Source organism: Phoca vitulina, unplaced genomic scaffold (genome assembly GCF_004348235.1).
Source record: "Phoca vitulina isolate PV1807 unplaced genomic scaffold, GSC_HSeal_1.0 scaffold65, whole genome shotgun sequence".
Lineage (NCBI taxonomy): Eukaryota > Metazoa > Chordata > Mammalia > Carnivora > Phocidae > Phoca > Phoca vitulina.
Genome location: NW_022589768.1, coordinates 6,331,623 through 6,348,771, shown reverse-complemented (window position 1 = coordinate 6,348,771; position 17,149 = coordinate 6,331,623). Strand labels below are relative to the sequence as shown.

At 37.8% G+C, this 17,149-nt stretch overlaps 1 protein-coding gene across 2 annotated transcripts in view; it reads left to right on the top strand.

Annotated features, from left to right (window-relative positions):
- FANCI (FA complementation group I) overlaps positions 1 to 17,149 on the top strand; it is an 80,380-nt gene that overhangs the window by 24,405 nt on the left and 38,826 nt on the right. For both annotated transcript variants that reach the window (XM_032391945.1, XM_032391944.1), the window contains exons 10-14: positions 1,262 to 1,388; positions 4,527 to 4,616; positions 5,867 to 6,003; positions 12,121 to 12,301; positions 13,780 to 13,867. In XM_032391945.1, the coding sequence (XP_032247836.1) occupies positions 1,262 to 1,388; positions 4,527 to 4,616; positions 5,867 to 6,003; positions 12,121 to 12,301; positions 13,780 to 13,867 (623 nt within the window). The remainder of the gene's footprint in view (positions 1 to 1,261; positions 1,389 to 4,526; positions 4,617 to 5,866; positions 6,004 to 12,120; positions 12,302 to 13,779; positions 13,868 to 17,149) is intronic.

Below are 17,149 nucleotides of genomic sequence, written 5' to 3'. Positions count from 1 at the left end.
GTTTAAATACTGGTGAGAAGAGAACAGAAAATAAATAAGAAAAATATTAGAAAGTGCTATGCAGATAACTCAAATAATGTGATAGTGACAGTGTAGCTACTTTAGAGTGGGTGGTCAAGGAAAACCTCTTAGAGACGGTGCTACTTTAACTAAAGCCTGAATGGTAAGAACTACTATATGCAGATCAGGGAAAAGAACATTCTCAGTTAGTGGAATAGTTAGTACGAATGCAGGACACAGCTTGGCATGTCTGAAAAAGATTTTTTCTAAAGCAAGTATGTGTAGAGTGTTTACCTGTGCCAGGTGCTGTTCTAAGCACGTAAACCTCACAACTACCCTATTTTGCCTCTACTTTATGCATGTGGAAACTGAGGTACAGAGAAATTAAGGAATATCCCAAGGTTATAGAGCAGTGGAGCTGAGATTTCAATCAGGGCAGCTTGGCTGCAGGGCTCATGCTGTTAATCTGATTGCAGCCTACCACTTCTGTAGGGTAGCTTTTTGTTATGTGGCTTGAGCAATTGATTAGTAGGTGGTCTTATATACTGAATTAGGAAAGACTGATAGAAAAGCAGGTGTAGGACAAAATAAGCTCAGTTTTAACCATGTTAAGTTTGAGAGGTATATTAGCATCCCATATGGAGGTATTAAGCAGACAGTCTAGAGCTAGAGGGAGAGGTCAGGACTGGAGATAAGAGATTGGAAAGAACTAAAACCATGGGACTGGATAGGGAATCCTAGGGAAATTGTGAAGAAAAAGAAACCCAAGACTGAGCTTAGAGGCATTCCACCATTTAAAGGGAGGATGAGCCAGCCCTCCCCCCACAAAAAAGAAAGAAAAATTGGAGAAGATTTCAGTGACAGTGTCTCAGAAGAGAAGAGAGTGTTTCAAGAAGGAAGTGGTCAATTGTGTCATATCTGCTGGGTATTAAGGTGGGACTTGATTATTGGTTTTGGCAACATAGAGGTCATTTGTAACCCTTGGAAGAATAGTCAAATGGCATTGAGGGGAGTGGGTAGGGAGGAGACAGAAGCCTGGTTGAATTGGATTTAACTGAGAACATGTAAAGAAGTGGAATTGATGATAATAGACAATTCATGCTTTCAGGAAGTTTTGTTACAAAGAAGCAAGGAATGAGGCAGTAGAATTTACACTTCCTGCCTCCAGTGATGGTATGAGTTCAGCTTGAGTTCATCTGAGTATCTGCACTCTTGTCTCTTGCTCAAACTGTAGCTCATACCTTTCTGTTGAATCTTGTAGGCTGTTGGATCTTGTTACCGTGCCATCAGGTGAACTACGTCATGTGGAAGGCACCATTATTCTACACATCGTGTTTGCCATCAAACTGGACTGTGAACTAGGCAGAGAACTCCTGAAACACCTAAAGGTAGCCCCGGACTCCTACGGTGACCCAGGAGCTCTTTATGAAACGGGTGTTTCGACTCAGGCCTCTCTGATGCCCGTTAATGACAGGAGATTGAGGGGAAGCATTGTACAGTGGCCCTAGATCTAGAGGATGCCTTTTACTTTGAAAGTAGAAAATACATGTCACCACATTCTTAAGCAAGTTCCGTTCTAAAACCATGCTTAAATGTTTGGGTGTTTAAAAAGAAAAAAAAGACGAGGACTGTTCAGGAAACTTAACATTTAATCATAACTCCATCATCTGTTTCTGACCTCTGTTTCTCCATTTAAGAATTGGCATAGTGCCTATTTCTAGTAGTATATTACGGAGTTTTGTGAAACTAAGTCATTCATCATTAAATATTTGTGAAGTAGTAAGATTAAAATTAGAAGTGTTTTGAGCTCTTTTAAAGAACAGTATTGTACAGATAAAGGACTGTTTTTTCTTTTGGTCAAGACAGTGACCATCATTTTTCTTCATTTGCAAAGATCTGTGTTTCCTTTTGTAATTAGAAAATAATCCGTGGGCTCATAATTTAGATCATGTGAAAATCCTTTTCCTCAGCAACCTTTCACACAGTGGTTTTCATTTTCCCATCTACTGACTATTCTTAGCCTTAATCAGTAACTATACTGGGAGTTGCAAAATGGTAGAACTAAAATAAAAAATTTTTAAGTCTATTATTCCTTCTACATTATTATTAGCTGGCTTCTGTAAAAAAAGCCTCCCCCTCCTATTTTTTTGAATATTGTTATGCACCAACTAACCTTTTTTAATTCCTTAATTCATTATTCGTTACTCCAAATGACCCATATTTGGCCACTTGGATCCTTCGAGTTGGCTCTTGTGTCCTTCTGACATGACCCTTTGAACACTGCTATCCAAGGCTCTCCTTGTACTTGGTTTGCCCCATATGGATACCATTTCTCCAAGGAGCCCTGGGTCCCTTTTGTAGGAAAGGATATTTAAAGATCATGATGTGGAGCTCGACTTTAAAGCTTCTTGATCTCCTCTGTATCTGTTCAGTCTTCTTTTTATTTAGGTTTATAGTAACTACATTATTGATCTTTTCAAAGAACCAGTTTTGTATTTTTTTTTTTAAGATTTTATTTCAGAGAGAGAGAGCCTACGTGCTCAAAAGCATGGGGGAGGGCAGAGAAGCCGACTCCCTGCTGAGCAGAGAGTCTGATGCGGGCTTGATCCCAGGACCCTGGGATCATGACCTGAGTTGAAGGCAGACGCTTAACGACTGAGCCACCCAGGCGCATCACCAGTTTAGTATTTTTTTAAAGATTTTATTTATTTATTTGACAGAGACACAGCGAGAGAGGGAATACAAGCAGGGGGGGTGGGAGAGGGAGAAGCAGGCTTCCTGCAGAGCAGGGAACCCAATTCGGGGCTGGATCCCAGGACCCTGGGACCATGACCTGAGCCGAAGGCAGATGCTTAACAACTGAGCCACCCAGGCGCCCTCAGTTTGGTATATCTTGATCTATTCCACTGTATTATTTTTGTTTGTTGGTTTTTTTTTTTAATTTATTGTCTTTTGGGTATCATTTCTTTTAGGCCTCAAAGACCTATTTTTTAAACTTTATTGAGATATAATTTTTTTTATTTAAATTCAATTCAGTTAACATATAGTGTATTATTAGTTTCAGAGGTAGAATTTAGTGATTCATCAGTTGCATATGACACCCAGTGCTCATTACATCAACTGCCCTCCTTAATGCCCATCACCCGGTTACCCCATCCCCCCACCCACTTCCCCTCCAGCATCATTTGTTTCCTAGAGTTAAGAGTCTCTTATGGTTTGCCTCCCTCTCTGTTTTCATCTTATTTTATTTTTCCTTCCCTTCCCTTATGTTCACTGTTTTGTTTCTTAAATTCCATATATGAGTGAAATCATACGGTGTTTGTCTTTCTCTGAGATAAAATTTACATAACATAAAATTCATCCATTTTAAGTTTACAGTTGAGTGATTTTTCATAAGTTTACCTCATTGTGCAACCATCACCATAATCCAGGTTTAGAACATTTTCATCACCCTGTAAAATCCCTCATGCCCATTTATAGTAAATTCACATTCCCAGGCCCAGACCACCACTCATCTACTGTCTCTATAGATTTACCTTTGCTAGACAGTTCATATAAATGGAATTATACAATATGTGATCTTTTGTGTATGGCTTCTTTCATTTAGCATGATGTTTTCAAAGTTATCCATGTGTTGTAGCCCATGTCAGTATTTCATTCTTTTTTATTGTTTAATAGTATTCCACTGTGTGGATCTATCAGTTGGTTTAGCTGTTCACCAGTTGATGGACATTTGAATTGTTTCCACTTGGGGGCTATTATGAATAATACTGTTATGAACATTCACTTGCAGGTCTTTGTGTGGACATATTTTTCACTTCTCTTAGATAGATACCTACAAGTGGAATTTCTGGGTTATGTGATAAATGTATATTTACATTTTTAAGAAACTACCAAAGTGGCTACATCATTTTACATTCCCACCAGCACTGCATGAGGGTTCGTTTCTCTACATCCTCGCCAACATTTGTTATTGTCCGTCTTTTTTATCATAGCTGTTTCAGCGTGTTTGAAATAGTATTTCACTGAGGTTTTGCTTTGCAGTCCCTTAATGATTGATAATTGAGCACTTTTTCATGTGCTGATTAGCTGTTCTGATATCTTCTCTGGGGAAATGTCTCTTTAAATCTTTTGCCCTTTTTTTGATTGCATGTCTTACTGAGTTTTAGGAATTCTTTATATATTCTGAGTATAAGTCCTTTATCATGTATATAATTAGCAAGTATTTCTTCCAGTCTGTGGCTAATCTTTCTATCTTCTTAATGGTGTCTTTTGAAGCACAAATGTTTGAATTTTTATGAAGTCCAATTTATCAATTTTTTCTTGTATAAATTATGGTTTTGGTATTATATCTGAGTAATCTTTGCCTCATCCAAGGTTTTAAAGATTTTCCAATATGTTTTATGTTTAAGTTTTATAGTTTTAGGTCTTAAGTTTAAGTTTTGATCCATTTAAGGACCTGTTTTCAATAGGTTATGTTATACTTTTAAGATGTAAATAATGACTCCTTTTTGGTTTCTCTGTAGGCCGGACAGCAAGATTTCAGTAATAACATATGTCCCTTCAGCATTGCCCTCCTGCTCTCTGTAACAAGAATACAAAGATTTGAGGAACAGGTATTTATTAACGACCTTTTGGTTCTGTAGTTGATAAAGAGCACAAGAGCCCTTTTTTAGCCCATTCTGCTAGCAGGAAATTCCTCTGTAAGGCATGTAGGCCCATGCTGTTTTCTGGGGGCTGCCTGGAGACTCGTTCAGGTACTTCGTGTATGTCTTTACTTCCTGTGGTGTGGTAAGCCAGATGGTGAGTGGGAAGAAGGGTAGAAACATACCACACAGTCCAGGTGGCAAGAATGGGAAGTTTAGCTGGGAATTCACCAGCAGTTTTATTATGTTGCAGTTTTCTAAGAAATTATCCCTGAATGAGTTGAAATTAATGAGAACAATGTAGTTGTGAGGATGGAAATATAAAATCCTTTACCATTTTTTCTCATATGTGTTCCCTGATTGTGGGTAATATTAACATTGATGTTAGCCCTTTTCTTCTCTCACTCTCTTTTTTTTTTTTTTTTTTTTCCTTTTTTTAGAGAATGAGGGGGTAGGGAGAGGGAGAGAATCTTTTTTTTAAGATTTTATTTATTTGAGAGCAAGAGTGAGAAAAAGCACAAGTAGGAAGAGGGGCAGCGGGTGAGGGAGAAGCAGAATCCCCGCTGAGCAGGGAGCCCAATGGGGGCTCGATCTCAGGACCCTGGGATCATGACCTGGACCGAAGGCAGATGCTTAACTGACTGAGCCACCCAGGCGCCACAGAGCAAGAGAATCTTTTTTTTTCTTTTTCTTTTTCTTTTTTTTTAAAGATTTTATTTATTTATTTGATAGAGAGAGACACAGCGAGAGAGGGAACAGAAGCAGGGGGAGTGGGAGTGGGAGAGGGAGAAGCAGGCTTCCTGCCAAGCAGGGAGCCCGATGTGGGGCTTGATCCCAGGACCCTGGAATCATGACCTGAGCCGAAGGCAGATCAGAGCAAGAGAATCTTAAGCCGACTCCATGCTGGGCGTGGAGCCCGATGTGGGGCTCGATCTCACAACCCTGAGACCATGACCTGAGCCAAAATCAAGAGTTGGACACTTAACCAACTGAGCCACCCAGGCGCTCCTGCCCTTTTTCTCTCTTAAGGAGTGCCTGCCTGTCTTCAAGTCTTAAGTGCCCACTGAAAGTCACGATTTTTGTATCATACTCATCTAGTAAAACAGCTGTCTTAGGAATGCGAGTGTATGGCAGCAAATAGGAACAGTTAACAGAGTTAAGATTCTGTTGCATGGGCTATCATTTTTTGCTTCATTTTCCTGTTTCTTTCGTTATATTAGGTGTTTGACCTTTTAAAAGCTTCAGTTGTAAAAAGCTTTAAGGATCTTCAGCTTCTCCAAGGCTCAAAATTTCTTCAGAATCTAGTCCCTCATAGGTCTTGTGTTTCAACCATGATCTTGGAAGTCGTAAAGAATAGGTGAGTTCATAAAAAAAAAAAAAAAGAATAGGTGAGTTCACGAACCAAACCCCAGTAGGTTCATAAATTATTTAGTGTTAGAAAATGCAGTGTGATGCCATACTTGGGGCTCATCAGAAAATTGATGACTATGGCTGTTGACTTCGCATATCGCTGTTTAATCCCTTGAAATTGGTCACACGAGCTTTTCCTATATCGAAAAATCCTTAAATCCCAAGGCTTGATTTCTTGGCCACCTTGATAGCAAGAATACAAAACTAAAGTGGGTGCCTTTGATCCTATCATGATATTATACCTTTCTTGGCCTGAGTCTTCATTGACTTTTTAGGTGAGTAAAAAAACGTTAAAAGTTTTATTTACTTTTAACTGTTGAAGTTTGGGGCTGATGGATAAAATTGAATCAGCAGTTTTAGACAAATCCATTTTATTTTTAATTTTTAAAATATTTTATTTATTTATTTGAGAGAGAGCACGAGTGGGGGAGAATGGCAGAGGGGGAGAAGCAGATTCCATGCCAAGCAGGGAGTCTGATGCAGGGCTTGATCCCAGGACCCTGAGATCATGACCTGAGCCGAAGGCAGATGCTCAACTGACTGAGCCACCCAGGCGCCCCTAGAAAAACCCATTTTAAACCAAATTGAAAAGATTGGTAACCACACTGGTTTTTATTTTAATTTCAAGTTACACATTAGCTGTTGTAACCGTCTTTACTGTGTCATGTTTGCTTTGTGGATTAAATGTTTTAAAGCTTTATAATTTAAGCCATAATTTGATGTAAATCTCATTCCACGTCCTGGAATTCTGACTTAGATTGAATTTACATGAGGTTGACACATAAGGCAAATTTCAGACTAGAATCCTTTGTTTCTGAGTGGTTTACCCATTGATAGGCTTTAAAGCTCCTTTATCTCCTCTGTATCTGGTTATTCTTTTTTCCTGAGGTTTATAGTTGTATCTCCTGTATTTTCCCAACCCAATGTCTTCAGTTTGGACTAAAGATACAGGCATATTAGCTAGCCAGGAAATTCATGGAAAGCTGCCTTTCTGGAAGTCCCAGTCAGCCAAAGGACCTGGAGTCCTGTCTCCGTCTGTAATTAGGGTGGAGTGGGCTGTTAACACCAGGTAGGACCAAAACCTCAGCAGGGAGGGATTTGGAGAATATTACTAGACTCCCTAAAATAACCAACTGGTTAGTTATACATGCTTTCCCTAGTCAGTTAACCTCTAAATAATTTTATGTTGTATGTGATTAAACTTTTGGACCCCACTTACCACATTTTAATGGTATTTTATTGTATTTAGACTTAGACTTGCCTGTTAGTGTGTAGAGTTAATTTAGTAACGTTGATTTTTCACATTTCTGCTGTAACACAGTATATTCCTGAAAAACCTTCTGTTTTTTAAAATCAACACTCTAAAAATGACAGTATTTGTGGGAAGATAGGGCTGAGAAGACTTATAATATATTTGACATTATAACCAGAGCATTGAGATTATTTTTAATTGAGATATAACTGACATATAGCATTATATTAGTTTTAGGTGTACAACATAATGATTCAATGTTTGTATCATAAAATGATCACCACAGTAAGTCTAGTTAATATCCAATGTGTTTTTTTCAAGTATAATCGACATGCAATGTTATATTAGTTTCAGGTGTACAGCATATTGATTTGACAATTATGCACATTGCTCAGTGCTCACCATGATAATTCTATTCACCATCTGTCACCATACAACGTTATTATTATAGACTATTCCCTGTACTACTCTTTTCATCTCTGTGACTTACTTATTTTATAACTGGAATTTCCTCTTTTTTTTTTTTTTTAAGATTTTATTTATTTATTTGACAGAGAGATAGAGAGAGAGAACAAGTAGGCAGAGAGGCAGGTGGAGGGAGAGAGAGAAGCAGGCTCCCCGCTGAGCTGGGAGCCTGATGCGGGGCTCGATCCCAGGACCCTGGGATCATGACCTGAGCCGAAGGCAGCTGCTTAACCAACTGAGCCACCCAGGCGCCCCTGGAATTTCCTCTTAATCCCCTTTATCTGTTTCTCCATAGCCAAGATATGAAAGCAACCCAAGTGTCCATCAATAGAAGAATGGATAAAGAAGATATGATACATACACACACACACTAAAATATCACTCAGCCATAAAAAAGAATGACATTTGATATGTTCTTTTTGCATATATTCTTTTTTTTTTTCCTAAGATTTATTTATTTTAGAGAGCACATGAGGGGGAGAGAGAGAAAGTCTTTTTTGTTGTTGTTCTGTTTCGCTTTGAGGGACAGAAAGTGTTAAGAAAACTCCACACTGGGGCGCCTGGGTGGCTCAGTCGTTAAGCGTCTGCCTTCGGCTCAGGTCATGATCCCAGCGTCCTGGGATCGAGCCCTGCATCAGGCTCCCTGCTCCGCAGGAAGCCTGCTTCTCTCTCTCATGCTCCCCCTGCTTGTGTTTCCTCTCTCGCTGTGTCTCTCCCTGTCAAATAAATAAATAAAATCTTTAAAAAAAAAAAAAAAGAAAACTCCACACTGAGTGTGGAGCCTGACTCGGGGCTTGATATCACGACCTAAGCCAAAACCAAGAGCTAGAAGCTTAACTGACTGAGCCACCCAGGCGCCCCTCCCAGATATTCTTAATATAAAAGTTCTGCTACAGTAAATATGGGACTTTACCTTAAACAAGTTGTGGTAACCTGGAAAGGCACAGTACGGGAGTATTGAAGCTGAATTCTGGAGACTAGAACCAAATGCACAAATATTGGGGAGAACCACACAATAAACACTTCAAAGATATCAGTTTGCATGTGGCCTAAGCCAAAAGGAAGAAAATAGGCTGGGGCGCCTGGGTGGCTCACTCGGTTAAGCGTCTGCCTTCAGCTTGGGTCATGATCCCGGGTCCTGGGATTGAGGCCCCACCTCAGGCTCCCTGCTCAGCAGGGAGTCTGCTTCTTCTCCCTCTGCCTCTCCCCTGGCTTGTGTACTCGTTCTCAAATAAATAAATAAAATCTTACAAAAGAAAACAACAGGCTGAAGGGCATCATGATCAGTAGTACTATATTCCTCTGTGGTTTGCTGTGTTCAGTTCTGTTGATATACTTTGTCTTTACCTGCAGATACTTCGAGGTCCAAAACGTTAAATGTGCTAGGAAAAAATCACTTGTGAACCAGTTCAACTTCCAGGTTATATTTATTCCCCCAGTTAACAATCATGTCTGAGCTCTTTCCTGTAACTGTTACAGGTAGACATTTTCTAGCAAATGGACTGTCTCCTTTCTCCAAGATTAGAACCTTACTACACATATTATTTCTCCACTTCCTTCTTGCTAAGATTGTTATTAACAGTTATTTAGATTTTGTAGTAAATTTTACTGGTTTCTTTGTTTATCTTTTGAATTTGGAAATATGCCATTAGTATATAATTTTTACTATAATCCTTTCTGATATGGTTTATGGATAGTAAACTTTCTGAGTCTTGTCATATCTGGAAATGTCTTGATTTGCCCTCCCTCTGAACAGTAGTTTGACCAGGTAAAAATTTTAAGTTTATAATCATTTTCCATTGTCTTTGCATCTAGAATTACTGGTGAAAAGGCTGATGATTATCTGATTCTTTGTACTGTTGTAGGTAATCTGTTATTTTCTTCATGGGAACTTGTAAGACTTCCTTTCTATTTTTGATGTTCTGAAATTTAACACAATTTATATAAGTTCCTTTTTAATTCATTCCTGGTTGATACCTGGTGTGCGTTTTCATCTTAAGGATTCGTGTCTTTCTAAACTCTGTTTTTCTCCTTATTTTCTTTAATTAATCCCTTCCTTTTTTATCTCCATTCTCTCCTATTAGCTGTTGGAATATTTTTGTATCCCGTGTCTTAATTTTTCATTCAAGCTTTTCTTTTTTTTTTTTTTTTTTAAAGATTTTATTTATTTATTTGACACAGAGAGACCCAGTGAGAGAGGGAACACAAGCAGGGGGAGTGGGAGAGGGAGAAGCAGGCTTCCTGCGGAGCAGGGAGTCCGATGCGGGGCTCGATCCCAGGACCCTGGGACCATGACCCGAGCCGAAGGCAGACGCTTGACGACTGAGCCACCCAGGCGCCCCTCTTTCAAGCTTTTCATACTTTTGTCTTTTTATGTGAAATTCTACAAAAATCCCTTAGTTCTTTTATTTCATTAATTTGTTCTTCAGTCCTGTTTATTTTACTCTTAGGTTTATCTATTGACTTTCACACTCCAGAAATCATGTTTTTCATTTCTAAAATTCTAGTTGGTTCTTTTTTCATAAGTCTGTTTTTTGTTTCATGCTGTAATATTCTCATTTAAGGATATTTATTAGACTTTTTAAATCTACTTCTTTGTGTTCCATTAACCTTTTTCCTCAGGTATTCTCTTCATTGAGTTTTGTTGCTTCTCTTTCAAGGTGGTCTTTTTTCTTATATTTGGTGATTATTGGCTGTCTCCTTGTTATTGCTGGTGTTCCCCGTTAGTTTGTCTGAGAGTTCCATATTGTTGCATAGTTTGCCTCTGATGTGAAGGTAGTGGTAGGATATGCCAAGGGCTGACCTCCCTCATTGTCCAGCATGTTGCCATACTCAGAGTGCTTCTCTGCGCCTGAGGCCCACGCTCCTCTACTCACAGATCCCACCTAAGGACAGCCTCATTGTTACTCATTTCTTCCCATAAACTGGGGGTGCAATGGGCTGTTGGAGAAGAAGGTAGAGAAGGATGCTGTGTACCTAACTGTTCATACTGGGGAATTCCAGCCAGTAATCACACAGGTGGCCCCAGAGTCCCTTCCAGTTCCCAGCTTATCTGCCTTTGGTATCTGCTTTTGGAGCCACCCCTTCATTTTGCACTCTGTGGTCTGTGGCTTCATCTTTCATTCTTGTGTTACATTTCTTTCACTTTTTAAGGATTCTTTATAATTTCTATTCCGTCAAAAACACCTCTTATTTTTCCACATTATCATGGATTGTACAAGTGCACTGTATATAGGCGTACACGTACAGATGTATGTTTTCCATCATTTGTAGGTTTTGGGGGTGAGAAGAATAGAGCATGTGCTCAGTCTGTTATCTTGATCCCAGATCTCCAAAGTGTGAATATTATTAAAATCTGTTGGAATGTTATGAGAATCTGTTCACAACTGTCTCCTTTATTCTTTAATGCTGTATTATAATTTGTTGCTCTTTAGCAGGTAGAAATAATGGTACAGAGGTTATTATAAGCATATCATTTCCTCTACTGTGGGTAACATTAAATGGTATAAAATCACCAAGGATTGGGCACCTGGGTGGCTCAGTTGGTTAAGCGACTGCCTTCGGCTCAGGTCATGATCCTGGAGTCCCGGGATCGAGTCCCACGTTGCGCTCCCTGCTGAGCAGGGGGTCTGCTTCTCCTTCTGACCCTCTTCCCTCTCGTGCTCTCTGTCTCTCATTCTCTCTCAAATAAATAAATAAAATCTTTAAAAAAATAAATAAAATCACCAAGGATTCTACTGCTGTGCAAGAGGTTATTTGTAGGTTTGGCTCATGCTTTTGGAACCAAATCATGCATTGATTCGTACTATAAATGTGAATATGATATAAATATAAATATGTGGATATATAAATTTGAATATAAATATTCCTGCTGTAAACATTTACTGCGAGCCTTCTAAATGTTAGTCGTGTGTAAGGCTGTATGAGTAAAAATATGACTACAAGATGGTCTCTACCATGGAGAAGTTCATTCTGGGGAGGGAGGCAAACTTGTGTATATAGATTATAAGTGTTGTTAGTGTCATGGGGGAAATAAAAGAAGCAACAATTAGCTTCCAGTCATGAAATCTTGAATGGAAATGTGTAATGGTCAGTACATTGAGATATTCCAGCTTCATCTGTATGTTTTTGAATATTCTGTAGTTTCTGGATTTTTCCCAGTGTTCTGTCAGTGGAAATACAGGAATTCAGAATTCTGACAGGTAAGGATGCATGAAAAGAAAAGGTTCATGTGAAGAATGTTGGTGATCCAGGTCAAATTTGGGAAATGTGTAAACATGACAATGAGTATAAAGGTAAGGTATCTTCCTAAGTTTTTCTTTTTAACTAAGCTTTGTTTTCTTGCAGTGTTCATAGTTGGGATCATGTTACTCAGGGTCTGGTGGAACTTGGCTTCATTTTAATGGATTCATATGGGCCAAAGAAGATTCTTGATGGAAAAACTATTGAAACCGGCTCAGGTCTTTCAAAAATACCAAACCAGCATGCATGTAAGCTGGGTGCTAATATCCTGTTGGAAACTTTTAAGGTGAGTCTCTAGTTTGGCAACCATTCCCTAATTTGGTAAAATTGTATTATAAACAAGGCATGACATTTGCTTGGGAGCTTGGAGGACAAGGCAATTTGAGTATGCAGCAGTTTCCAGGAACAGAGGTTGGGATAGTAATTGAAACTACTACAACAAGTAATTGATGGAATATTTGCTTTTTCGTCCTTTATTTATATGAGGTTTTTATTTATTTTAATTTCTCCTTTTTCTGTTCCTTAGAAGTTTGAATATAAATTAGCTTTTCATGATTTACTCTTCTTCCTCCAGTAGTAAATAATTTTTGATCATTTTCTGTTTTGGGCCATGCTTTTGGATGCTATTATACAAAAAATAATCTTTTAGATTATTTTTAGATAATGTAGAACTGTAGAACATCAAGCTTGAAGAATCATGCTTATCGGTTCATTGTTTTTGAAGAAACCAAAATAGTTCTTACATTTTTAAATTCATTACCATATAACGACTGTCATCTCAATCTTAATTTCTGAAACAGCTTTCAAAAACGCATTTCCTTTCAATTAAAACAAAAGCTAGGTTATGTCTGAGGCTAAACAACTTTGCTAATGATTCCTCTATGTCATTTTCTTGACATTGAATTAATGTAGCTACACGCCAAAAGTGTCTGCTGAAAATGTTATTTGGAGGCTAATTTGAATGTAAATCTAGTGTTCTGATCCAGAACTGTCAAGTGAATGTGTATAATACTCCTTGAGAGTTGTCTGTTAGATGATATAAATGACCCTTTTTAATAGTAATCTGATTAAAAGAGTGAGAGATTTTAATATTTTTTGTTTTAAGATTAATGCTTTTTTAAAACTAGTGAGGTTCTCTTTGGTTTCACAAAGATGTCTTTGTTAAGGCATCTATAAAGCATATAATTTACTACTAATCTAGTGTTAGTCTGAGGTCTGAAAGAAATTAGTCTGTACCTTAAAGTAATCAAGTTGAGGTAAGAATTTTAATGAAAATTTGAGTGAAAATTCAAAACATCTTTTTTTTTTTTTTTTTTTAGGTGACTACTGTGCTTCCAGAAACTGAGGAAGGGTTTGGTGAAGATTTTTCAGATTTCCAGAAATTTTCATGGGCTTTTAAATTTTCAAATGAAAGTCATACATAGCATACTGTCAGAAATAAGGGTTTTGGCATGTAATGGATACCTAAGTAGAATTATTCCTATTTGATGCTGAACCTAACACATAGTAGTACTTTCACGTGAGCTCTCTTGTAGGCTAATAAACATGGTAGTTTGCCCTGCTAATGAATCTTCTGAGCACAGAATAAGGATAGAATTGAGTGAGTCTGTCTTTCCAGACGATTCACAGTATATTTGTCTTTGAAATAAACAGTCAAGTTTTACCCATATCCAAACTGTTCCTCGTTCTGCCTAACATGAATTGATGCAGCTGTAAGCTGAAGGTCACCATGGAATATTTTATTGACTGTTCTGTTCTTTTTAGATCCATGAGATGATCAGACAAGAAATTCTGGAGCAAGTACTCAACAGGGTTGTTACCAGAGCATCCTCTCCCATCAGTCATTTCTTAGGTATTGAACTGTGAAAGGGTGAACAGGTGTGAAAGTTCTAAGGAATATTTTCGTGTAAATATCATACTGTTTTGGTCCTGGAATTTTTTTTTTTTTTTTTTTAATGTGGCGCTTGAACTCAGATGCTGAGATCAAGACCTGAGTTGAGATCAAGAGTCAGACACTTAACTGACTGAGCCACCCAGGCGCCCTGGTCCTGGAAGAAAATTTTTAATGATGCAGTACTTTAATGCAGTATCTTTGATTATGATGTCAATGAGACATAAGTCCATTTACATCGTGGCCGTCAAGAAGGAAAGGAGCATATATAACTAATGAGTAAAACTTCTGTCTTGCATCAGCTCTCTCTCTTCTGTTTTACTGTTTCTGTAGTGAGTGTTGTACTTATGCTGCAACTCATTGACCACCCATCTCCTTAACCCTTGACGTTCTAGCTTCAGTACTCCTCTCTTTGTATTTTAATACATATTTTCTAATGCCAAATCCACTGGTCTTTTCTTAGCCACCGACTTTCCTAATTTCTGTATCATTCAACACCGTTTACAATTCCCCTGAAACTTTCTTAGATAGGTTCTCTGGTAACTAACAGTTAGCTTCGTATCGTGCGTGTGATCAGTTCTTCTCTTCCGCCTTTAGTGGTTCCTTTTCTTCTAACCTTAAGCATCAGGATTCTGCAAAGTTCAGTCCTTGACACTCTATTCTACTTTTTTTCCTTCTTTCCAGCTTTATTGAAGTATAATTGAAGTACAGTAATCTCTACATATTTAAAGTCTAAGAGTTTGATGACTTTTAACATGTGTACAGCTGTGAAACCATCTGCACAATGAAGATGAACTATCACCCACAGATGTTTCCTGGTGCCTCTTTGTAATTCTTTCCTCCGTCCCACTCTTGCTCCCCACCGCCTGTCTCCAGATCAGTCTGCTTTCTGTCTATAAATTAAATGCCATTTTTCAAATTTTATGTAAATGGAATCCTACTGTATGCACTCCTTTTTTTGTCTGACTTCTTTCACTTAGAATAATTTTTCCATGGTTGTTGCATGGATCAGTAGTTGGTCCCTTTTTATTATTAGTAGTAATACCTGGTGAGAACATGACCTCAGTTTATTCATTTGCCTGTGGACAGGTTATGTAGGTTGTTTCTGTTTTGGGGCTATTATGAATAAAGCTGCTATGAACATTCATGTTTAAGTCTTTCTGAGGAAATACGCTTTCATTTCTCTTGGGAAAATACCTGGTAGTGGAATGGGTGCATCATATGGTAGATCTATGTTTAATAGTTTAAGAAACTGCCAGACTGTTTTCCAAAGTGGTTGTACCATTTTACATTTCTACCAGCAGTGTTGCTCGTCACTCCACATTGTGGCCAATACTTGGTATGGTTAGTCTTTTTAATTTTAGTCATTCTGATAGGTGCATGATAGTATCTCATTGTGGTTTTCAAATGTCTGTTGAAATCTTTTGTCCATTTTTAAAAATTGAGTTGTTTGCCCCCTTATTACTGAGTTGTAAAAGTTCTTTATATATTCTAAACACAAGTCCTTTGTCAGATATGTGGGGTTTTTTTTTTAAGATTATTTATTTATTTATTAGAGAGAGAGAACACAGAGGGAGAGTCAGAGGGAGAAGCAGACTCCCTGCCGAGTGGAGAGCCCAACGTGGGGCTGGATCCCAGAACCCCGAGATCACAACCTGAGCCGAAGGCAGATTCTTAACTGACTGAGCCACCCAGGCACCCCGGATATGTGTTTTGCAAATATTTTCTCCTCGTCTGCGGTTTGACTTAATGTTTTTAACAGTGTTGTTTGAAGAGCAAGTATTTTTAATTTATCAGTTATCAATTTATCAGTTTCTTTTTATATTTCCTGCTTTTTGTGTCATGTGTTAAAGAATCCTTGCCTACACTGAAAATCACTAAGATTCACTAAGATTTTTTCCTCTGTTTTCTACTAGAAGCTTTATAGTTACAGCTTTTATACTTAGGTCTGTGATCCATTTTTGTTAAATTTTATATATGGTGTGAAGTAACCGAGTCCCCCGACCCTTTGGCTATTCAGTTGCTCCAGCACAATTTTTTAAAAAGATTGTCTTGGCATTACCATGGAATCTTGGAATTACCATGGCATCTTTGCTGAAATCAACCAACCATATGTATGTGGGTCTATTTTAGGAATCTGTTCCAATGATCTGTTTATTGTCTTGATTAATATACCTTTATAATAAGTCTTAAAATCAAGTAGTGTAAATCTTTCAACTTTGTTCTTTTTCAAAATAGTTTTGGCTAATCTAGGTGCTTTGCATTTCCAAATAAGTTGTAGAATTAGCTTGTCAATTTTTATAAAAGACCTGCTCGGGTTTTGATTGAGATTTCCTTGAATGTATGGATCAATTTGGGAGACAATTGGCATCTTAACAATATTGAGTCTTCTAACCCATCCATGAACACAGTACATCTCTCCATTTATTTAGATCTTCTTTAATTTCTTTTAGCAATGTTTGTAGACTTCAGTATAGATCTTGCATATCTTTTGTCAGCTTTATCCCTAAGTATTTCATTTTTTTGATGCTATTGTACATGATAATTTTTAAAATTTCAATTTCTAATTGTTACCATGTAGAAATGGTTGCTTTTTTATACTGATCTTATATCCTGCAACATTGCTAAACCCATTTTATTAGTTATAATTGCTTTTTGACAGTTCTTTAGGATTTTCTACATACAAATCATGTCACCTGCAAATCAAAACATTCCTGATATCAGTAATTTGCATCTTCCTTATCAGTTTGGGTTAGAGACTTGTCAGTTTTACTGATCTTTTAAAGAATGAGCTTCTGGTTTGAATTCTCTCCATTGTTTTCTGTTTGTAATTTCATTGATTTCTGCTTATTTCTTCTTTTTTTTTAAATTTGATTTATTTACTTGAGAGAGAGAGAGAGGAAAAAAAAAAAACACAAGTCGGGGAAGGAGCAGAGGAAGGGGGAAAGAATCTCAAGCAGACTCTGTGCTGAGCTCGGAGCCTGACACAGGGCTTGATCACATGACCCTGAGATCATGACCTGAGCTGAGACCAAGAGTTGGATGCTTAACAGACTGAGCCACCCAAACACCCTTCTGCTTCTTATTTCTTACCTTTTGCTTGCTTTGGGTTTATTTTGCTCTTGTAAGTGGTTGAAAAAAAATCAAAAAGAATATTTCATGTCCTGTGAAAAATTTAGATTTCAGAGTTCATAAAGTACAGTATTATTGGAATATAGCCAAGCTTAATTATTTATGTGTTTT